This window comes from Miniopterus natalensis, chromosome 2 (genome assembly GCF_054644295.1).
Source record: "Miniopterus natalensis isolate mMinNat1 chromosome 2, mMinNat1.hap1, whole genome shotgun sequence".
NCBI lineage: Eukaryota > Metazoa > Chordata > Mammalia > Chiroptera > Miniopteridae > Miniopterus > Miniopterus natalensis.
Window position 1 is genome coordinate 6,797,212 of NC_142082.1, and position 24,326 is coordinate 6,821,537.

General features: G+C 46.1%; 1 protein-coding gene across 1 annotated transcript in view; it reads left to right on the top strand.

Annotated features, from left to right (window-relative positions):
- The window catches only part of WWC2 (WW and C2 domain containing 2), a 131,100-nt gene that overhangs the window by 42,500 nt on the left and 64,274 nt on the right, over nucleotides 1-24,326 (top strand). Inside the window, exon 2 of the mRNA XM_087814072.1 lies at nucleotides 20,428-20,537. Coding sequence (XP_087670198.1) covers nucleotides 20,428-20,537 — 110 coding nt within the window. The remainder of the gene's footprint in view (nucleotides 1-20,427; nucleotides 20,538-24,326) is intronic.

Below are 24,326 nucleotides of genomic sequence, written 5' to 3' on the forward strand. Positions count from 1 at the left end.
CTGCTTTATCAGAGGGAAAGTGGTAACACCAGGTGTCGGTGGGTGTGGCTCCTAACTCCTGCAGAGAACAGGTAGCTGGGAGATTTATGGGTGTGTGTGTGTGTAGTGTTCCTACCAGCTAGGTGCAGTGTTCTGCATTCAGCTAGTGTTTCTTGCAGATGAAAATGCGTAGAAGCAAAACTCAGCATTCTCATTATATTCTAATTGTGCCCTAATTTTGTATTTTCAAAACACATTTACAGCAGAGCTGACAGTAGTTATCCAGAATTTGATGTTTATTTTCTTATAGGTAATCTGAAATTATCCTAGTCTTTGGGTTACCCTGAGGGCATGATTTTTATGGTTTTATTTGTTCTTGCTTTTTAAAAATGCCTTTTTGTATTTTGGAGAATGTGTTGGGAGATTGTGCTTTAACACAGCCGCCGTCCTGCTGCTACTCAGCTTCTTACAGAATTCCTCTTCTCAAAAACACGTCAATCATGGTAAGTGGATTTTGTGAATCCATGTACTTTATAGGGAAGTTTTATTACAGCCCCTCCTTTCCTCTCTTCTTCTGTTTCCATATGCCTTATTTATATAATTTCTCCGCATTTGGTCAGAGCCTAGGGTTCTTTTTATTTTTCCGTAGTTTCATTGTTTTGCTAACATTTTTAAATCTTTAGCCTAACTGGCCTAGGCAGTTTTTAAGGAGAGATTGGAGGGAAATAAAGCAGTCCTCGCTTTGCAGGTTCCTGATGTGCATGAGCATAATTTACCATGGTTTACTTCAGTATCGGTGCCCCGGCAATATGGTTCAGATTTCAGCTACCACAGTGCGTTAACTGTGAGTAACGGCGTAAAGTACAGACTTTGCTTCAGCCCACAAATCACTGCATAAGTAACCCGTGTGCATCACGGTAGTGACAGATCCCAGTACTTCCCAGCTGTGCCCGAGTGTTAGTTCACACATAGCAAAGTGTGTACTCAGCTCATGCACAGACAGCAAAGTGTGTACCAGTTGCATTGCTGCTTTGTCTCCCTGCCACGTTGAAATAAAATGGTAATTATGTGGATATTAGAGAAGAAATCCTTTTTGTCCATAAAGACTGGTTTCCTCATTCAGAAGTTGGCATGAATTGGTTAGTGTTAGGCTGTGAACTGAAGCACAGGTAAGGATGCTGCTGAGAAACTTGTATCCAGAGTCCAAGGATTAGTTAAGGCAGGTGATGATGATGGTGGCCATCAGATATTTAACGTTGATCAGAAAGGCTGAAGAGCAACCCCAGCAGCGCCTGGCTGGCGTGGCTCAGTCAGGGCGTCTTCCTGTGCGCCGAAAGGTCGCTGGCCCGCTTCCTGGTCAGGGCACGCCTGGGTTCAATCCCCAGTCAGGGTGTGTAAGGGAGGCAACTGATCAGTGTTTCTCTCTTTTTCTCTCTACCTCTTAAAAAAAGAAAAGAAAAAGAAAAGCAACCCTGTCAGGAAATTAGGAAGTGGTGTAACACAGTTATACATAGAATTGAATCATCACATCAGGTAGGGAGATGAGTGGGAGTGGTTGGCTTGAATGTTGCAGGTTGTATTAATTTTAGATAAAATGAAATTAGCGTTCCCACGGACAGCTGAGCCAAGTTACTGAATTACTCTATTCAGTTGGGACTGACTCAATTTTACAAAATGATACTTTTAGAGTTTTTTAGGGTAATGAGAAAATGGAACTGAAATTAAAATTCCCCCTTGCAGTTTGGACAAAATAGTTTCTGTGATCAGCAACGAAGCTGTTCCAAATAAATTCACTTTCTGCTCTGAATTTCATTGAATAAGATGTAGTCATCTTAAGCTCCCTGTTATTTTACTGAGAAAATGTTATGACTTCATGCAGGAGAGTGTCCTCTGTATTATGTGATATATGCTTTTCTGGTTATTATTGTATTTTGTTTTGTTTTTTAATGTAAGGGGATCAGAAAGAAGAGACTGGGAGTTGGTCTTCAAAAGCCAGAGAAAGCTAGAACTAAGTTAGGGATTCCTTTTTTCTCTCTTTCTTTTTTTTAACCAAGGCAATTTCGGAAACTTAATCCAGTCTACACTGGCGGGAAGAGCTTTGTGCTGTGTATGGCTTTGGAGCCAGCAGACAAGCAAGTCCTTCCTGGGGGGGGGGTGTCCCAGAATAGAGGAGGTGTAGGCCACTCCACCCACTGAGCACGAGGATGCTCCTCAGTGGAGCCAGACCCTCTAGGCATCCGTGACATTGGCTGGCTTCTGGGGACATGGTTAGATGTTTCCAAAAACCAGGCAATTTGTGGTTGGCTGTGTGCCAATCCCATGTGACAGCCTCCAGTATGTCAACATCCACATTCTCAGTACCTTAGTGACTCTTTAGACCAATGGTATCCTGTGGAAAAGACACATTTTGGACATTCAGTCAACCAGAAGTACTAATAACTGTCCCTAGGTCCTGCTGCCGGAGGCCGCGTAGCTAGTGTTAGACTCGGGCAGGCACTGTTAGCAGCCCTCGCCTCTCACGCACCGCAGACATTCCCAGCGGTGCCTCACAGTCCCCTCGGCTCGGCCCTGCATCTCCTGGGGAAACGCGCACGGGGCTCAGACCTGGGTTGGGCAGAGCTGCTCCGAGGGTGGGTCGGGAGCGGGCCGGAGGGGTGGGACCGCGTGAAGGGCCTCTCCTGACTCGAGAGCCGGGCCACAGTCATGCGGCGCTGGAAGGGCCCTCGATGGGGGCTTGGTATGTGGAGAATGGAAGGCCCAGTCGGTAAGCTTCCCTCTTTTCTCCTAAATTCCGTGCTGTAACAACAGAGAAGCATGTTTGACCTGCATGGAATTGAAATAGCTGAGCGGTAAGGGTCGGCGCTGGGCTGGAGGAGCCGCGGACGGCAGGCTGAACGGTGTCTGCACAAGCCCAGGAGCCGCGGCCTCTTCCTACTTGTAGCTGGCGTTTCATTTCGAAAGAACACAGCAGGCCTTTTGAAGGCAGTCTAAGGAATGGGTGTGGAGGGGGGTGTGGGGGAAGGAAATCTCAGCAGAATGCTTTTAGATATTTCCTGTTATATAAATGCTACATAGTTCTCATGCCTGCAGACTCGTAGCAAATGGGAACGGGGCCCGCCGAGGCTTACATTTAATTACTGTTACGGAGAAAGAATGTGGAAACCGTATAGGTAATGAAGGAACCTTGAAAACTGGCACAAAGTACGAGTTTTAATTTTCCACCCAAATCCTGTATGTGGCGTTTGAATGCATGGTATAATGACATCTCCTTGGACAAAAAGAAGAGTTTGATTTAAAAAACAAAAGAGCTTTTTTGTTTAATTCGTAAGACTTTCTGTTTTAGTAAAAGAGTCCATCTCCAGGTGAACATTCCAGATGATAAAGCGTCTCATTTACTTTGTCCCCAAAATAAACTCAGTACATTTATGTAGCAACAGTGTAGTGCGTGCTTGTGAGGAAGGAAGTGCTACGGGGTATTGCGGCACACAGGCTTTTTCCTTCTAGCTTTGTAGGGTGTTAAATTCTTTTTTTTCACTCATTTATGTCCCCTCCACACACGCACTTCGACTTAGCCAGGTCTGTCGATACTAGCGGCTGGAAGAATCAGCTAATGAAAGCCTTTTCCTGTCTTGTTTTTGGAAAACGAATAGAGCATGTAGGCAGTTGTCTGTTTTGCCCTGTGGGTTCAGGGACAAGAGTAACTGTGGGCTCGTGGGTGTTTTCTGCTCGGGGACGCCCTGTCAGGTTCGTTACAGAGTCCTGTGTGGACCGAGGCGGACGGTTGCTGTTCAGTGTCTGGATTCAGGGTCTGGCTCCATCACGTAGCAGCTCGTTCTGGACGATGCTCTTGGTCCCTGTGAACTGTAGTGTTTTGTAAAAGGGGACTCCTGTGTGCTGCACAGAGTTTTTGCACATGAGGGAGCCAGAATACATGACTGCAGCAGGTCTGAATCGGTGATAGTTGAAGCACTCTCCAGCAGGGCCGTGGGAGTTCTGATTTCTCATTGCTGCCCAACTTCAAGTCGTTTACTCATTGATTTTTAAAAATTAATTCAGTATCTGTTGAGTATATACTATGTGTTTCATTCTCTGGGCCCCGGAGGACACACAGATCGGTGAGTATGCATCTGGACCCCAAGGTGTCTGAAATGTCTAACTAGGAAGGAGTTGGCATCTTAGAGGGGTAGATGAAAACTGGGGGATGCAGAGCGGTCAGACCCCGCTGGGCAGTAAGCAGTGTCTCGGCTCTCTACCCCGTGTCTGAAGCTCCCCGAAAGTGGGCCGTTGCTCTTCGAGGGAAGTCTCCTCACTAATGGGAAGCACAGAGCTCAGACACAGAGCTGGTAGCAAGGCACCAAGTGGTCGGGTGTGGTTTCTGTCCCAGCGTAGATGCCATTATATGTGAATGTGACAGATCCACCAGGGGTGTTTCGTATTAGGACAAGCCATCACAATGACTGACATCTCTGACTGAGACGACTCTTTGGTGTGGCCAAGGAGTGTGGTTTTTCTCTGTGACTGTGGTGCTGGTTTTGAAAAGGTGATTCAGTGCACCGATTTGGAAGAAGCTAATTTTATATACAAGAATTAGACATACCTAGGAGCTATTTCACGCATCTAGTATTTATTGAGAACTTACCCCACTATTAGCTAGGCATTGTGGGGAATATAACGCTGAATCATTTCATGACTCAGACTGGGTAGAGATAAAGCCTGTTAGACACATAGCTCAAATACACAGCAGAAACAATAAACAAAAGGATACACAAATTTAAAGTGGGAGGAGCTGTAGGAGAGGGAGGGATTCTTTCCAGTAGATGAGCTTTAGAGTTGGGCTCTGTGTAGAGCCACCATGTGTCCCAGTCTGCTTGGGTAAGTCCCAGTTTACCGCTAGTGTCCATTGCCCCACCCAATTAATATCCCCTTTCACTGCTAAAATTGTCTGGTTTGGATGATAAATTATATGGTCCCCTGACTTTGAGGATTAGGTAAAACTTGACTCTGTGGAGAGAGAGAACAGTCAAGACAACACCAGGAACAAAAACATGGGCAACGAGAAGATGCTGGTGTGGTTAGGAAAAGCACATTTAGTTTGGAGCTTCTGGAACAGGAAAGGGGAATCACTGGAGACAAAGGTGGGGAAGGTGAGTGAGGCCAGATGCTGAGTATCCTGATGCCAGACCAGACACTTCGGGTTCTATGTAGTTGGCAATGGAAGTCAGTGAACGTTTTTTTTTTAAGATTTAAAAAGACCTTGTATTAGTACAGGGCTCTTTTGTGTTTAAAACAAAATGGTCAGGGGCCACTGCCAATTAAGGATCATTTAGATTTCGCATTTAGTCAGTGGGAAAATAAGATATGAATTACCACAATCTGTGGTGAAGTTTTGCAGAATGTAAAAAACCATTAAGCTTCAAAGCATGGTTGGCCTTGCATCTCTGAATCAAATCCTGTTCTGTATAGATGAAGAAAACAGTCAGAGGGGTTGGTAAATGTTTAAGTTCTCCCAGCAAGCTGTTGCAGAGATGGGTAAGAACCCAGGGACTCGGGCCTCCTTGTAATGGGTTGTTTAACTTCACTACGGAGCTGTGTTTGGGGGGCTCTGTGGTTAACTTTGGCCTAGTCCCGTCAGTGTCTCTGTGTCTTGGCTTAGTTGTGGTAAAGAGGCCTGTCTACGTCAAGGATGTTGAAGCTTATTTTTAAAAATGCCTAGTGCCCAGAAATTCTTTGGAGAGAACAGACATTGAGGAGGCAGATGGTTAAACTCGTGGGTCCCTCCGTGTGCCCCTGTGGGTCGTCGGCGTGCGTGCTGGCCATGGTAGAGATCATTTAGGACAACATGGAAGAGGAGACTGGATACCACCCTCACATATTGAAATGGGATTTTAAGTCATGGCATGTGTAGAAAGACAAGAGTTTTTAAAAATTATCTTTATGAAATGAATCTCTTTACAGCATGAAGTATTAAGTCTATCTTTGCTTTTTTTATTTTTAAAAAAAATATCTTTATTGTTTTCAGAGGGAGGAAAGGAGAGGGAGAGAGAGAGATAGAAACATCAATGATGAGAGAGTCATTGATCGAGCCCACAACCCGGGCATGTGCCCTGACCGGGAATCGAACCCCGATCGCCTAGATCCTAGGTCGATGCTCAACCGCTGAGCCATGCCCGGCAGGGCTATCTTTGCATTTTTAAAACCATTTTGAAAGAGTAAAATAAGCAAAACTGTTCAAATAAGTATAAGCTTACAAATCATTGGCATGCGAGAACTGTATTTTACTGTAATTACATGTAATAATTATTGATACTCATTGCAATTAAATGCGTTACTAGGTGTTAAGGTTTGAGGAAGAGTAACAAGTATGTTTTGTATATTTTTTTACACCATTTTGGAAAGTTAAGTTTTTTTTATCATTATGTTGTTGGATGTCCTTCGGAGAAATCCTATGAGAATACAGTTTTGGAGTTGTCATGCTCTACCCAAACAATGGGTGAGTATCTTTATGCGTACAGACCCGGTTTGTTTATGGCACACAGAATTTACGTTAAAAGAAGTCATTAATTTTGGAGATTCAAGACCTGGTGTAAATAAATCAAGTGCTACACCTTCCTGTCTTAACCAGTGAACTGCTAAACCACTAATCGTTCCACCATCAAGCACCCATGTCATGCAGTTACGTTCTCATCCCAGGGACACCTTTGAAACCTGATTCTAGTTTCAGCAGTCAGGTAGGTGTGAGCCTAAGTAGAGAAGTTGCTCTGAGATCAGTCCCTGGGCACCGACTTGAGCTTCAGAAGAAGAGAGCACTTCAAAAGGATGGTTTGGTTTTCTTTGGAAAATAGGTTTTCAAGTTATTTAGAAAATAGTTTTTTGGGGACAAAATGCACATAAAGCGGCTGCAGAGATAATGCTGGGAGGATTATTCCAGATGCTGATTAGCTTGCAAAGACAAAAGCAGTAGATGAGCAGTTGCTGTGCCGTTGACCAGAGACTGATTTCCACTCTAGAAAATAATGAAGTCCTCTCCAATCCATTGTCTGGCTTCAGATCTCAGAGTCAGGGGGCAGACACTTGAGGTCACTCTGGGGATGGGCTCAGAGTGTATAGAAAGCCTCTGCTAAGTATGATCCGCAGATACCTGACACGCAGGGGCTCCCATGGGCAAGCTCCTCAGTTCTGAAGTGCTGGAGAAGAGGCGTGGTGGTAGGTGGGGTAAGGAGGAGAGCACCTCTGAGTGGCTTGGGGACTGGTGAGCACTGCCCAGGGCGGGACAGGGAGATAAGACAGCGTCCAGAAGGTGAGCCTGGAGGAGCCTGGGATGTTGAAATGCACTTTTTGGACAAAATTTTTGCAGCTTTTCATTGATAATTGATTTTTAATTCTGTTTATTGGGAGCATGCTAGAAATAATAGGGCAGAGAAATGGTCATTGTATTATGATACCTTAAAAGAGTAATTTCTTCGGATTACTTTGCTTTTCTGCACTATAAAATGGAGAGAGGGTAACTGATGAGAGCGTAGCTTGATGACCACCATTTCAGATGCAGCCAGGTGTAAACTGCCTTCATTTCTTCTTTGCACCACTCACAGGGCTCCCAGCTCAAACTGCCATGTGAGTATTTCTGCAAAAGCTGTATCTTCCCAATTGCACAGTAGCCTCTTTGAGACAGAGCCAGGGGGTCAAAAATGAAAATAAAAGCATTTATGTTGTGCTTTGACACTTTACAGAGTACTTTTCACATATATTGTCTGGTATCTCAACACTGTATTACATGTAACGGCTTCTAAATGAAAGCTAGAAGAAAAGGGTATAATATATTTTCTGTTTTATTTAAGGTTCACTGCAACTTGGTTTATACTAAAAAACTACTTTGGCAGTATCTTCTCATGTTTAGGTTATATGCTTTAGAGTATCGAAAAAATGTGCTTTAAATGAGTTCTGAGCAGATGTAACTTTAAAAATTTATATGAGATTTCTTTAGGCATAAATCTGAATCAGTAAATGGAGACAGCTGAGAAAGTTTTCTGACTTTTGAAATTAAAATTGGAAACTTACGGGAGATTTTACAACTTTATTTTGATCAAAGTTGTATCTGTAAATGATTAATAAACACAAAATAGTTTCCCAGGGCAAAACAGCTTCTTCCCCACACCTGGTTCTCTCTGCCCAGAGCTAACCACACTTCCATACTGAGTAGATTCCTTTGGCAGTTACCTCCGTATTTTTAAACATGTTACATGTCTTGGTTGTTCAGTGGTAGGTTTGAGAGCTGACCTCCCAGCTGGGTGTGGATTCAGCCCTGACTGGCGCCCTGCCCACTGCACCACCCTCCCCCCCCATTGTCTTGGAGCATTGTCTCGCCTGGTAAACAGATCGGTATTCAGTGTGTACACTTTTATGACTATGTAAATGTTGTTTCTGGATGACCAATCTAATGCACTGTAATTGAGTTCCCTTTGGTTTTCTCTGTAGTTAATAATTGTCTCCTTTTTCCCATTGGTTTAACATTCTATGTCCCTGTCACCAATTTACTGACAGAATTATAAACCTCCTTTTGAGGCCTTCAGACACGACAGGCATTCGACCCATTTCAAGCCTCCGGCCCCTTGTGTCCCTGGTGCCCCGTCCAGGCTGGTGAATCTCTGACTGCCCCACGCGTTGTGCGTGTGTGGATCTCCACTCACTGCCAGCGCGCAGGTTCCATTTGACCTTCCCCTGGGTGGGTCCCATGTTTGCCAGTTGCCTCGGTTTCTTCTCTCATCTTGGTAGAGTGGCCTTCGAAAGGCATAATTAATCCTGAGCCACACCAGACCCTACAGGACTGAATAAATAACGCAAGATGAGGCCCCGGGAAGGGGGTGTTAGTGAAGGTCTGTGGGGATAGGATGGACTTTATTTTATCAAGTAATTCTAATAGCTTGTTTTTCTAGCTCAGGTGCTACTAATCTAAAAGGTAACCAAGCAGCGCTTTGCAGTTGCAGCTTATTAACATTTTAGATAAAGAAAGAGTATTTATTTTCTCAGCGATGAGGAACTATATTTAGAGCCTTGCCCGCCCGCCCCCTTAACCACCCGCGCTCTGCCAGCACTCAGCCCCATGACTCTTGTTTGCGGCGCTGAACTGGAGTCGCAGCTCAAAGGGCGTGCATTTTTGTTTATGACTAAGGGCTGATCCCTGCAGTGAGTGTAGTTACCAGGCATTCCTGGCATTCCATACGTCCACTTCTTAGCGCTTGGAGGATCTGGTGCTACGCCAGAGGAGAGCAGGGGCTGGAGAACACGAGGAAATACCACCAGAGCAGGTCTCCGCATAAGTCGTGAGAAGCCAGTCCTGTGGTCAGCACAGCAAATGCCAGGCACGGGGCTCATTGGAGCCTGTTAGCGCCGTTCCTCAGGCTGCTCAGGAGCATTTCTTAGTTTTCTGATATCTGATTCTTGAAATTCCAACCCTTGAGCTTTTAAAAAAAAAAAAAAAATCAGTGATTCTTTTGGTGTGTGTGTTAGTTGTCCTCAGGGCCAGGACGAGGTGCTTTTCTGTGCCAAGCTCGGTATGCTGAGCGTGGTTGATGAGGTTGAGGGGTCCTCGGTACAGACGTGGTGGTCACACGTGGCATGGGCACCAGCGTCGTCCGAGGCCCTGAGGACCACAGAGGTGGACAGGGCGGCTGTGGGGTGGGAGGAAGAAAGACTGTAGCAATAAGCAAGAGAAACCAGGCATTATAATAAAACACCAGGGACGTCAGCACGATGGGCAGCGGCTCCTGTGATAGGCTTACTCAGCTCTGCTGCGTCAACAGCGGCCTGCGCATCTCAGCGACTTCGACCGCGGACATCCGCTCCCGAGGAGGGAGCGCGGGACCTGGGAGGAGAGCCGGTGGCCAAACGGGACGAGACTGAGCATTGTGGGCGGTATTTTAGTATTTTACAGGGAGGATGGGTTCATACAGTTTCTAACTAAACCTGTTTATGTAAAAAGAAAGGTTTTTTTTAAAACTTTCTTGGCGGGAAGGATGTTCCGGGCAGAGGGAACGGCACAATAAAAGGCTGTTTTGCCACCTTGGTATCGGGCAGACTGGGAGTCTGTGCCCTCCCCGAGGCTCATCCTCAGTGGGTTTTTCAGTCATTGGAGTTGGCATCCGAAGGGCAGAGGCCCTGCTTCTGAGCCTGGAGGTGGCACCCCCGCCCTTTGCCAGCTTGTCTCTTGAATTCCCCGCGTTACCAGGCGTCTTGTTGGTACTGGCTGGTTCTTCTTAATTCTCGATGCTTAGTATTTGGAGACTGCTAGGTGGAAAGTCTGATAGCTCCTGCTCTCAGAGCTAGGCATTATTCATACAGCGGGAAGCAGAACAGCGCAGGTGCCCGCCACTGGCACAGGGCTCTTCCGGGGGTGGCGTAAGGAAGTGCCAGAGCTAGCTTGTATGGTGGTTTAAACTAGAAATTTACTAAAAACTTCTGATTGTTAGTAAATAATGGGCAAATTTTATGGTACATAAATTAAACTTTAGTAATTCTGTGTGGTTTTTTTTAAAAAAAAGGTCAGCTAGGGATTGTTAAACTCCAGCACGCCCAGTACTGCTCCCTGGGTCCGGGCGATCAGGGCCGAGGGTGGTAACGTGGACTTCGTGTGTGCAGAGGAGGCCCCCCGACGTCCACTCCGAGTACCCTGGCCTCCGAACTCACGCGGAGCTTCCTGGGGAATAAGCTGGAGGACGGCTGCTGCCACCCAGGGAGTCGCCCAGGGAGCCCGCGCTCTGCTGTCACCGGGTCACTGTGTTCGGGTGCCCCCACCTCCGCCGTCACACACTGCCTCCCTGGTGTGCAGGTTCCCCCTCCGTGGCTCAGGGGGGCCACTGAAAGTTCACTTGTTTCCAAACACCCTGCTGCCGCTGGGGAGGCATTTACACCACGAGACGCTTACACCTGGAGGACAGCCGCTGGCTGGCTGAGGAAAGGCTGCCGGAGGGCTGGAACCGCGCTTAACGTCGCGTGGACCCAGTAGTGGCAGGCACTGGGCAGGTGCCGGACGGCGGCAGTTTGGGGACTGCTTCCTGCTGGCAGGGAGGCGGGACGGAGGCTGAAGTGGGTGTTTTTCCTTCTGGCCGAGTTCGGTTTTCTAAGCATTCTTACTGTTTCGTCCTTTGTCCCGTTACATGTGGGCACGTCCCCGGGCTTGCCGGGCTCATTAACCTCACGCGTCCTCTGCTCTCCCTGTGGGAATTGTAGCCCGTATTTCCCCTGCCCGTCCCTGCGGCCCTCGCACCCAACACGCTGTGAAGTGAGCTCGCTGACCCCCTCTCCGCGGCCCCCGCCGCTCCTCTGCCCCACCGAGCCCTGGAACGCACTTTCTCCGTGACCTGTTCGTGTCGCGCGCACCGTTTCCACGATACCCCCAGCTTCTCATGGCCCGGCTGCCGCCTCCAGATGCCCAGCGGCGGGGCCTCTGCGTTTACCAGGAGCCCGTGTTCCTCCGAGGCCACCTCGGAGCCTAGGACGGGCTCCTCGCAGCGGCCCTCCTCCCGCCACCTCGTGGATCACCTGTCCCCTCGGTCGCTGTTGGCCCCACCTGATGGAAATGGGAAACTGGGCCTGTCCCAGCCTCGCTCTGGTCACTGGCTCTCACCTGGGGCAGCGCCCGCCCTCAGGGTTTCTGACTTTGTAGCTTTGGGGAGGACCCTGTGATGCCGATGCTGCTGGTCTGGGGACCACTCCTCTGATCCGTGCACCGCTTTCAGACCACTGCTGCTGGGGTCTCCCCTTGGCCTAGGCCCATGCTATCAGGGTGCGTGGGGTGCAACTCCGACATCACACTAAGCAGCTTCTAGTTATAGGGGTTTTTTCCTACTTTACTCCTCTTTCAACTCTTCAGATCAGATCAAGGAGAAAGTCTGCTTGCTGCTAATGTGCCTTTAACACCTTTCTCATACTTTCATTTATCCCATGTCATTCTTTTGATGTATCTGCAATTAAATTTGTTGCAAGGAAGAGATAGGACCTAGCTTTTATCCCTGTGGATAAAACCTGGACTGTCAGCCCAGGTTTCCCAACACTTTTGAATATTACCTTCTACTCAGCGTAAACAAAGTTCACAAATAAGTAATATCCTTGGGAAAAAATATTTGCAACTTGACAAAGGATTAATACAAAGTATATTAATACAAAAACATATTGACAGTTGCTATGAACCAGTGATAAGAACAGACCATACAGTTTTAAAAAGGACAGTTCACAAAAGAAGCAAATGAACATATAGAAACGTTACAAACCTTACAATTATTGGATCGCCTCTCCCCCACGACAGTGTTGAGGGGAAATGTGGGTGAATGTCGTTCAGCTGCACTGTGGGTGCGAGTGCCCACTGGGAAGGCCCACGGGAGGGGAGCATCTGTCAGAATAAAAAATGTGAATGCCCATATGTCATCTCTTAAAGTGTGTTGACATTTTTAAATTTAGAAGGTGTATGGCCCTGGCTGGTGTGGCTCGGTTGACTAGAGCATTGTCATTTGCCCCGAAAGTTTGCGGCTTTGATTCTGGGTCACGGCACATACCTGCATTGCAGGTTCGATCCCCTGTTGGGGCACCTACGAGAGGCAGAACTGATGGATGTTTCTCCCACATCGATGTTTCTCTTCCTCTCTCTCTCCCCCTTCCCCCCTTCTCTCCCTTCCTCTCTCTCTCTCTCTCTCTCTGAAATCAGTAAAAACATATCCTTGGGTGAGGATTTTAAAAAATAAAAATAATAAAAAGTATATATATATTCATTGACTCATTGCCAGGAATTTATTCTAAAAAATACTTATACAGCTGAAAGTATTTACAAGCATATTAATTGAAACATTGGTTTCTCTCTTTTTTAAAAAATATATCTTTGTTGATTTCAGACGGAGGAAGGGAGAGGGAGAGAGACAGAAACGTCGATGATGAGTCAGTCATTGATCAGCTGCCTCCTGCTTGCCCCCTGCTGGGGATTGATCCCCACAACCCGGGCATGTGCCCTGATGGGGAATCGAACCGCAGTCTCCTGGATCCTAGGTCGATGCTCATCCGCTGAGCCATGCTGGCTGGGCATCTCTTGAAGGAAGTTGAAACTAATGTCTATTAATTGATGATTACGTGAGTGGTGGGCTGTAATCCACTCAGTGTGTGTTAGATGTTAGAAGATTAAGGTAAACTGTATGTATGCTCTTTGAAAAATTTCTAACTTGTACTGCAAGCTGAATAACGTCGGGGAAGATACACATAGCATGAGCCTATTTGTATGTTTTATAGACTATGTGAATTTATAGATGACTGAAAAGATACCAAAATATCAGCATATATTTCATTCTACAGGAAGTGAAGGGGGGACTTTACTAATAGTTTGTCCTATTCTATGTGTTCTTCATAATGAGAATGTACTACTTGTGTCTTCTAAAGCAGGACTCAGATCTGTAGTGTGTATATATAGTTTATTTAGTTTAATACCAGTCTTGCAAAAATGTGCACAGTATTACTTGTGCATTAGCATACACACACATATGTACATATATTTAAGAAAAACATAGTCCGGAATGAAAGAGTGTTAGCTGGGGTTATCCCTACGTAATAAGGTTATAGGCATTCAAAGCCATCTCCCCAGTTCCTTGCATTTGATAAAAGTAATATAGGTTCATTTTGATTGGCGTCTTTAAGAGTGAGGTTGAGTGTGACAAGCCCTCTGCATCCTGAGGGGGTGCCATGCGCCAGGTCCTTGCGCTTCTGGCTGGAGCACCCCCTCCATAGTGATGCTGGAGCTTCCCGCAGTCCTGGCCCTTGAACAGCTATTATATGAGCTGAAATCCATATGCTTGTGTGTTGTTGGAACTCTAGGTAGGAGAATGGGACAGTCTTGGTGGAGTTTTGTTTGTTTGTTTAGACAATAATCTTTTAAGCGCTCGTCCTCTCTCAAGCATTCCTACCTTCTTTGCTGGCATAGCCACTTAAATTCTCAAACTATTTCCCAAAACCAAATAATCCAACAAGCAAACATTTCTTGGCACTTAGGAGAGAAAAGAGGTTCAGGTTAAAGTGTTTGCACACCGCTCTGTTTTCTTCTGTAGGTAAAACACTTAAAAACAAAAAAATAAAAAAACCTTGCTGGATTATTGAGACACCTGAGGTAAAGTCTTTTACCTCTCTGTAACTAAGAATCTGTTTTCTACTTAGCTATTCATTTACAATACCTAAATGTAATTATAACAAACTAAACTATTACAGGACCAGGTATTTCAATGCAGTCTTGAAAGACTTGTCTCCTGTTCTGTCCCATTGTCAGGAAACACATTTATCAACTGTCATCTTAATATCAACCTTCATATTCTTTTTAGTAAATGCATTTACCATGACATATATGTAAATAGAAAATTAAAAATGAATGACAACCCTTCCATGATACATTGTTTCATTGCTGTCTTGCTTTCTAATGTGCATCCATTCATCAGCGCTGATTATATGCCGACTATCTGTGAAGCAGGCAGTGTGCTGGAGAAACCGAGAGCAGAGCCGGGGCCGAGACCCGGAGAAGCTGAGAGGCTGCGGGGAGGGACAGCAGTGTGCTAAGGTCCCTTAGGTGGCTGCTGAGTCCTCGTGGGGGTGTCAGGTGGGACAGGATCCAGGAACACCGTGTAAGAATAGCATTCCTAGGTTAAGTGGAATCAACATTTGAATGGGTTTTAATATTGCCAAATTATTTCTTCAAAGGATTGTATCAAGTTACAGAATCACCAGCAATAAATGAAAGTATCTGATTACTCACACCCTCACCAGAACCAAGTTTCATTATTATTAAGACAAAACAAAACTTGATAGTCAAATAGGCTTAAAATTAAGCCTGATTATTGTTTTATTTGGCATTTCTTTTTATTTTAGTGAGGTTCAACATTTTCCCATAATTTTATTATTTTGCTTCCTCTTGGGGAAATATTTTATTCACTTGGAATCTTAGCATTGTTCTAACTTGTTACTATTAAAAAAACAGTTTATTGAGGTGAAATTCACATAACCCCAAATTAATTACTTTAAGGTGACACAGTATATTTGCAATGTTGTGTAACCAGCAGCTACCTAGCTGGTTCCAAAACATTCCCATCACTCCAAAGTGCCCGGGAAAGCAGTTTCTCTCCATGTGTCCCTCTCTCTACACTCTGGCAACCCCTGATCCACTTCTGTCTTCACAAGTTTATCCCTACTGGACAGTTCATATACATGGAGGCATTTGTCATACTATAAGTGACCCTTTGTGTCTGGCTGCTTTCACTTAGCATGTTCTGGAGGTTCGTCCACGTTGTAGCATGCATACGTACTTCATGCCTTTTTTATGGCTGAATAATATTCCTTTGCACGTACATACCACACCTTCTGTATCCATCCCAAAAGTTGAGCTGTTTCTGCCTTTGGCTGTTGTGAGTACATGTAATTGTTTGGCTACCAGTTTTCAGTCCTTTTAGGCCTATACCTGGGAGTGGAATTGTGGGTCATATAGCAATTCTGTGTTTAACTTTTTGAGGCTCTGCCAGACTCTTTTCTACAGAAGCTGCTCCATTTTACATTCTCACCAGCAATATACAGGGTTCCAATGTACAGGGTTCCTATTTTTTATATCTGTATCAACACATAGCATTGGCTATTCCAGTGGTGATGAAAGGCATCTATGCTGCAGAGTTTTATGAGGATTTAACTCACACATTCATATGTATTGAAGATGTGTGGCATATGGCAAACACTCAGTAAATGTTTTGTATTATCAGTCTAATTACTATATGTAAAAGTCGACTTTTTTACATGGAATATTGGAAGCCTTGACATTTTTGCCGGTAATATATGTGTCCCCATATCAACAGAAGCAGCGCGGTGCTCTGACAAAGGTGAATGACCCACAAATACTGCTCTCAGAAGTATATTCATGAGTAACCATAGAATTGAGTGGTTGGCGTTAGGGAGATGTGGGCAGGGCCTCCGAAAGTCCTCCAGTTTAGTGTCTGGGTTAGAATGAACGGTTAGGAATGAGTGTCAGGAGAGGAGCCAGAAGATCTGGGGAAAGGCTTTCCAGGGTTGGGGATTTGAGTAGATCTGTGGGAGGAGAGAGAAAAAAGGAACTGTGTGAGAGGAGGTTCATTCTTGGTAGTCCTTGCTGGAGGGGGGTTGCGGAGCAGGGGGGATGGATGGGAGGAAGGGCAGGAGGCTGGCGGGCTTTGAGGGGAGGAGGGACAGGAGAGGCGGCGAGGGACGGGCGTTTGGGTTCCAGGAGAGCAGGCTCGGGAACAAGAGCGTTGCTCAGATATCTGCGAGCCCATTGCGTGGAGGAGGGATTAAAGTAGTTCTGTGGCACCAGGGGATTGAAGACCAGACCTGGGGCCCCTCACAGAGGGTGTGAACTAAACCCGAGGACACGAGCCTGGCTGCGCACGTCGGATGCGGCCTCGAAGTCCGGGGGCAGCCTCCTCCTTGGCCCCCTGCGCGGGCCGGGGCCTGGCCTACCTGCCAGTTCTGCCTGATGTGATTCCTTTTGAAGAGTCTGTTTCCTCAGACACAGAATTCGCCTCTCTCCTGTCCCTGTCCCTCTTGTTCTGTCACATGGCTGGTTTTCTGGCTGGGACGGTGACAGGAACAGGCAGGAGTCCTTTTGAAGGGACTAAGCAACATCATGGCAAGTTAAAATTCTTTCAGAATTATGGAAAGGTTTCTGGCACTTCCCCTCCCTCGAAAATCCCAGTTGCCGGCCCCATCCTCCCCCCCCCATGCGGGGACAGATTCCGTAGTCACCAGACGCTTGGCCGTCCTCGGGGCTGAGTCAGCTGAACGGTGAGTCCAGATGCTGCCACGTAAACCTCGCTGGTGAGACCTTTCGCGTCAAGCTGGACGTGCGGCCGGTTCTGGGACCCTGAAAATCGCTTCTCTCCATGAGCGCTTCTCCACGGGCTGCAATCAGTGCAAACCCGGTCCTTCGGGTTTGGGCTTGCCCACCGTCACCTGACCGCGAAGAGCACGTGTAGGTACGCGTGGCATCTCCCGTCGTAGGACAGGTACCCGTGACGAGACAGCAACGCTCGGCGACAGAGTGTGTGGAAGGACACAGTGCCCAGAAGGGGAGGAAGTGCCACGCAGAGTTCAGATTTTATACGTAAACTTCGGCCAAGTGCCGCAGTAAATCGCCACTTTCTTTGCATCAGTCACGGTGCGAAAGGAGACTTTTTTTAAGCGAATCGTAATCTCTGGAATTCTGCAGAAAGACTCTCGTTAACTTTAGGCTTTTGCAGGATGCTGCTCCTGGTGGGAAACCAATAAAAACAACAAGCTCCACCCACGTTTACTCCCGTGACATCAAGGAGGGTTGAGCATTTCCGAGATTCTTCTTCGTGCAAAACAAGAGGAAGAAATGTAGAAGCTAATCAGCACTCTGCTCACTCGGATGGATTTGTTCTCATTTGTACTGTTTCTCATTCTGGAGTGCCCCTGTTATTTCTCTTTGTTTTGTGTTTCTTCTTAGAATATCATAATAATACGTTTCCTTTGTCAGGATAGCAGCATAACTGAGCGCCGAATTTTGTTTGGTACCTGAGAATGTTATTCTGTTTATATCTTGTCATTTGGGTAAGAGTGAAATCCTAAAATGTTGACATTTATAAATTTTTATTTAATGGATTCACTTAATGATAGAGTGTGAAGAAAAGATATGTATTTTCTTAGATATAGAAAATAGAGTATTAAATTGATGTTGGGAGTGATGCTGCAAAGAAACTTTTATGTGAAACTTCCAGGGGTGGAAATGTCTGAATTTTCACCAACTTCACAATTACATGTATCTTGGAGGTGTAATTCTAGTCTTAGAACAGTGACAGGTAATAAGATGCTTATTACTGCTGAGCAATTAATGAGAAAACTGGATTCTTTCCAAGTACAGTCAGGTTTCCGTAACCTGTGATTATAGCAGATGCTCCGGAGCTTTCGTGACTTGTGATGCTGGGTGATACGTATGTTCATGTCACATCCACGCTTGAACTGTGCGATTGGCGCCGGGCTTGAACCTGCGTAACCTCTCTCTTGTTATTTAAACGTACTATTTCTATGTCTTCTATTTGTCATTTTTTTTAGGATACACGTACTTTTTAAATATGTTTTTATTAATTGTAGAGAGAGGGAGAAACATCAATGATGAGAAACATTGATCCGCTGCCTCCTGCAGGCCCCCAGCTGGGGATCAAACCCGAAACCTGGGCATGTGCCCTGACCGGGAACCAAACGGTGACCCCCTGGATCCTCAGTTGACGCTCAGCCGCTGAGCACGCCGGGCAGTGCGCGTGCCTGCGGACAGCGTTGCGGGAGTTAGGGAGAGAGATCCCTCCCTCAGAAGAGCAAGCGAGCGGGCCTGGCTCACGAACGGTATCTAATTAGTCTCATCGAGGTGGCCGAAGATCAGCCTCGTAGACGGTGTGTGGAGACAAGGCCACTTCTCGTGGTTTGGGGATTTTTTGACGTAGTGTCCAATTCCTTTGTCAACAGAAAACTCAATTTTCCTGAGCAGTTTATGTAATATGGAACTTGAGCACAATTCTAAGACCTCAACTTTCTGTTTTTTTACTCAGATTAAGTTCAAATTGACTCCAGGTTTACACAATAAATATGGCGAGTTGCCTTACTTGGGCACGTTGTTTAGCGTGCCGGAGCTTCCTTTTACTCATCCCGTGTATGTTGAAGCTTAATGACTTACCATTTGTCAGGCGTTAGACGGCCCAGTTCTCATTTAAACTTCATAGTACACCCCCCCCATTTTTAGGACATCGATTGGGAAACGGGCTTTTAAGTTTACAAACCTCACCCCGGCTGTGCAGTGAGTAGGTGGCAGAACACGGCAGGACCCAGGTGTCTCTGATGCCAAACTTCAAGCTCTTCCCTTTGGAGCCAGTGGTCCCCAAATTCTCCAGAATTACCTGGAGAGCCCGGGATGTGTCACCTCTAACCAGTTCCCAGAGCTCGGTGCTGCTGGCTGCGACTCGGTTCCTTGGAGGGTGCCCGGGAGAGCTCAGGCGTCGTGCTTGTGTCAACCATCACTAAGGTTTACTGGCTCCTTGCCACGTCGAGGCACCGTTCCGGAGCAACCCCCTTTGTGCTCCCACTCCCCCGGGACGGCAGTGGAAGTGTGGGGAGAGGACGGGTGGGTCACCACTCAGAAGGATGCTGAGGCGGGGAGAGGAGCTGGGGGAGGTGGTCTCCCAGTGGGTGAGCCAGTGGCAGGGCTGCTCGGACTCGCAGGGCCGGCTTTGAGGCCACAGCTCTGGAGCCATCGTCATGCTAAGGGAAGACTGAGAGCAAGGGAGACCCTTGCTTCCTTTCACCCATGGGTGTTCATGTCCTCGGCGGAGGGCCCCCGCAGGCCGGGCCTGGGAAGAAAGGGTTTCCCTCGTTGCGCACTGTCTCCCAGCATTGAGGGCGGGTGGCGCAGTTGGTTATTCTGATGAGTGACATGGTTCTGGAAGGGACGTGTTTCGGTTGAGCCATGAGATAGTTGACACTCGTTTGCCTGGATTAAAGGGACTCCAGGTGATTTCCTGTGTAGGAACCGTGCTGGGTGCCAGCGCATTAAATTAGAAGACATGTCCACTGCGGTCGGCCACCCTACAGCAGGGCGTCACTAGTCCGTGCTGGTCGTCTGCTCTGGCCGCCAGGGGAAATCTCAAAAGTCAAAGTGAAGGGAGTGAGAGAGGAAATCAACCCGTCATTAAGTCTGAAACCTGCCCTCTGCTTAGGAAACCGTAGTTTCCCCACTGGTTTTAATTCTTAAAGAGAAGGTATTAGGCAGTTTCAAAAGGTGAAAGCACATTGATATATAAATATCTCATATGTTTGGTTCCATTAAAAATTTTGTTGAATGACTTTTACATACAAGATACTTATAAAAATGTTTGTCTCTCCTTTCAAGAAGAACTCATAGTGGACCTCAGCAGTGAGTGTTTAGTAATTTCCATAGGAGCATCCAAGCCTCAGGCTAGGGTGGCCTGGTGTATGTCTTGTCTTAGAGAGACTGGTGGGATGATTTCCATGACACCAGCATTCAAATCAGGGACAGACTTTTCTTTTTGATGGGATGGCTGTTGAACTGTGAGCTAGATAGAGCTAGATCCTGCCCTCCTTCCTCTCAGCTTGGAGTTCTCGCTGATTTAAGATGGCTTTACTGATTTATTGTAAAAATTTATCTCACAGCCTTAGCTGTGAACTTTCAAAAGGATATTAAGACCTACTGCTACTTTTCGGATGTTCATCTCTGTATTTTCTCCTTTTATTTCCCCCTTTAAAGATTTCAGACACAGTGGTGCAAACCCTAGAAACGGTCAGGAACCAAAAGGAAACAGCCCAGACACAGCTTGGGGTTCGGGTACTGGATTTTGACCATGTGGTTTATGGGAAAATCACCTGTGTGTTCATTCTGGCTTCTTGCAGGTTGACGAAGCCCTTGTCATTTGCTGACTGTGTTGGGGATGAGCTGCCATGGGGCTGGGAAGCGGGGTTCGACCCTCAGATTGGTGTCTACTACATCGATCACATCAACAGTAAGTATTTCTTTTCGGTAAAAGAAGCCAGATCAGAAAAGTAATCCCCTAAATCTAGACTTGTACAAAAGAGCAAACATTTTACAAAGTGAATTGCTTTATTTTAACCCCCACTTTCTCAGTGACTAATATTTAACTGAAATGGCCAGTTTGGAATTTGGGGTGTGTGTGTAGAGTTGGGCTTATGGGGGCAGAGAGAGAGAAAGGCGCCTGATCTGTTCAACACAAATACTAACACTGAGTCTGTACGTTTCGCCCCTGCTGCTTTTTCATTTGATCAGAAGTGTCACTTTTTTGTGGAGATATTCTCTCTCTCTCCCTAAAAGTTCCTACAAAGTCCGTGAAGAATTCATAATTGTGGGTTTTAAAGTTAGCTTTTATTTTTGTATTTTGTGATAACCCTTTCATGATACTATGTTATTATTTATATACTAGGTTTTATTGCTTATCAGTGATTGACAACCAAATGCTTTAATGTTATGGTGGAGGGGACTGATTTTGTTAAAATTAAGTTCATTTAAAATGATCATAATTCATTATTATGTGATTGTACATAAAACAATACAGTGGAATATCTGAAATGTGTAACTATTTAAATCTCACTTTTATACTTATTTTGTATGTATAAGAGTTTAGCTTTTTTCCCTTAAATATCATTTGGGACATCAGGAACAAACCTACCTGTCTTGGTTCAACAGAAATGAGCTCTCATGGCATGAAATTGAGAAAATGAATCCCCTCATATCCCTCCCACCACCTACATACAAACTTGGGTTCCCAGCCCACCTCAGGGCTCTCTCTTCTACTCAGGGAAAGAGGCGTTCTCAGCTCCCCCCCTCTGCCAAGATCCTCTTAATAACCTTTATATGACCCTTCTCTCCTACTTCGTATCTTTACCAATTATTCCCAGTTTTAAAATTTTCTCCACCATTTCTATATTTCTATTTTTAGTGGTTCTTTTGTCTTAGTATTTAAACACTGGAAACTCTCAATATAAAACCAAACCAAAACCACCAAAAGTAAAAAACTGATAAAAATATCTCCCCCTCTGCCTCCCTCCCTCATACCCAAAACCGTCTTTCGACCCAGATCCCTTACCCGCTGTGGTCCTCTCTTTTCCCTTCGGGAAACTTGCTGGAAGCCACCTTCTGCAGGACTTCACTTCCTTCACGTTCACCAGCATTTCACAGAAACTGCTCCGGCCAAGGCCACCTGAGACCCCCGCGATGGATCTAGACAACACGTGGTCTTGCCTTGTCTTCCTTGATGTGACCTTGCCCCCGTCACTGGTTGCCTGTTCCTTTGGATTGCATAACACCTTTTGTTGGAATTTTGTTTGCATACCTGGCTGCCCCGCCCAGCTTACTCTCGCCTGTCCCTTCTTCACCCCCACCTGGTGGTGGGGTTTCTGGAACAGTCTTCTGTTGGCACCCTGTAGACCTCCTTGGACGATGACTTCACTTATTCCCTTGAGGCGGATGGCTGACAAATTTGCCTCTGAAGCCTTGTCCAGAGTTCCAGGTGCATATATCTGATTCCTTACCAGAGGCTCTTTGCAGTGCGTCTGCCCCCGGCCCGCATTTCCTATCCCGGGCAGCCCCGCCCCGCCCTGTCCCGCCCTGCCCTGTCCTGCCCTGCCCTGTCCTGTCCTGCCCTGCCCAAGCACTGGAGGACACTCCAGCTCTGCCCTCTGCTTCCTTGGCTTTCAGCCTTTCTTTGCATTTGTTGGTTTTAGCCCCAGGCACCCTCTGCCCAGCCCCCCCACCCCCCACCCCCCGCCCAGCTGCCACGTCCACCCAGGGTCCTTCTGCTCCCCAAAGGCCACCTCTTATCCCAGCCCTCCACCATGCAGGTCCCCGCCCCCATTCGGAATTAGGTGCCCTGTCCCCGTGCACCAGGTACTTAAGGATGTTCAAAAATCACTTGTCATGTTCATTTAGATGACCTATTTGCGTGTTTCTCTCACTAAATTGCGTGAGCGTCTCAAGGCCAGGGACCACAGTTGGATTTCTTTATCCTTGGTACCGAGGGTAATGATAAACTCTTAAATGTGAGAAGGAAGGAAGAGCTTTATCGTTTCACTCACAGATTAAAAGCTTCCTGTTTGTTTTTGGAGAAATTAAAGTGCATTTCAAGTATAAGTTATGCTTCAGAAAGCACCAGTCTGAATATTTAAAGTCTTAATGATCAGAATATAAATTTTTGGGTCTACCAGTTTGCTTTAGTGCAGTAATGGCCTCCCAGCGGCCTGACGGATTTACCGTGCCCTGAAGGGCCCAGGTTACCCCCAGCCAGTAGTTCTCCCACTAAAAAGATCTGCTCCATTATCTCATTAATCTTCAAGACAGTCCCGGGAAGCAGGTTAGTGAGCAAATGGTGTTATCTTCTCCTAACAGCTGGTCCACACATATGTTGTGTCTTGACATTGTTTAGTTTCAGCACTATTTTCTCTTTATTTTAGTAAAAAATGAAATGAAGAATGTTTGGCTGTTTAATACTGTTTCTGTATAACACTATTAAATATCTAGAAGTAAAAGATTTGACCTTGACAATGATAGTAGTTATAATAGGCCTTACGTGTTTTATGGTGGAATTTACCTTTGGGGGTGTGTGTGTGTGTGTGTGTGTGTGTGTGTGTGTGTGTGTGTGTAAAGTGGGGGTGTAGATACTGGTGGGGGATGTTAGCTGACCAGAAGATAATTATGAAGTAGTGTTTATAAGGTTTTGATTTTATTACTAAAACCAGAAGTAAATAACTTTTGATCAGGTCAGAATTATACCCTACTTTTTTTTGTCTTTTCTCTGGTAATTGAGGTCTCATTTACATATAAGAAAATGCACAGATTTTAAGTGTGTATTTCAGTGAAATTTGAGAAATGCCATTCTAGTTAAGACATGGAATATGCTCACAACCCCAGTACGTTCTTTCCTGCCCCTTTCCCATCACCCCCTCCCAGTGTTGCAAACTGTTATAATTTCTGTCATCACAGCTTAGTTTTACCTGGTTTACAACTTCATATAAATGGAGTGTGTTCTATTTTGTGAATAGAGTCTTCATGCGACATACTTAAAAGAATATACTACTGAATACAGTATCATGGATGAATATTTACCGTACACATACTGTCAAAGGCCCCTTATCCAGAGCATATGACTAATTCCTGAAAATCAGCATTGAAAGGACAACCCAATTTAAAAATGGGCAGCACACTGAGACGCTTCCTGAGCTCTCCTCTCTGCCCCCCCATCCTCTCTGCTTCCCGCAGCCTCTTTTCCTAGTGTCCTCGCTAGAAAGACAGGCCTAGCCCTGCCACGCTCCTGAATACATCCCACGACCGCCTCTGTTTTGGGACAGAGCGGGGAGGAGAGGATCCTGGGACAGGCTGCCTTCCATGGGGTGTGGGATTGAGGCTTGATCCCCGGGCTACTCTGGGAAGCATGAAGCTCTGTCTTGTTACAACCCCTCCCCTTCCAGCCTCTGACAAGAACTCATACTTCTCAACACCAGGAAGACAAACAATCCAATTAAAAAATGGGCAAAGGACCTAAATAGACCCTTCTCCAAAGACGACATACAGATGGCCAACAGACATATGAAAAAATGCTCAGCGTTGCTAATCATCAGAGAGATGAAAATTAAAACCACAGTGAGGTATCACTTCACACCTGTCAGAATGGCTACATCAGCAAATCAACAAACAAGTGCTGGCGAGGGTGTGGAGAAAGGGGAACCTAGTACACTGCTGGTGGGAATGCAGACTGTGCAGCCACTGTGGAAAACAGTATGGA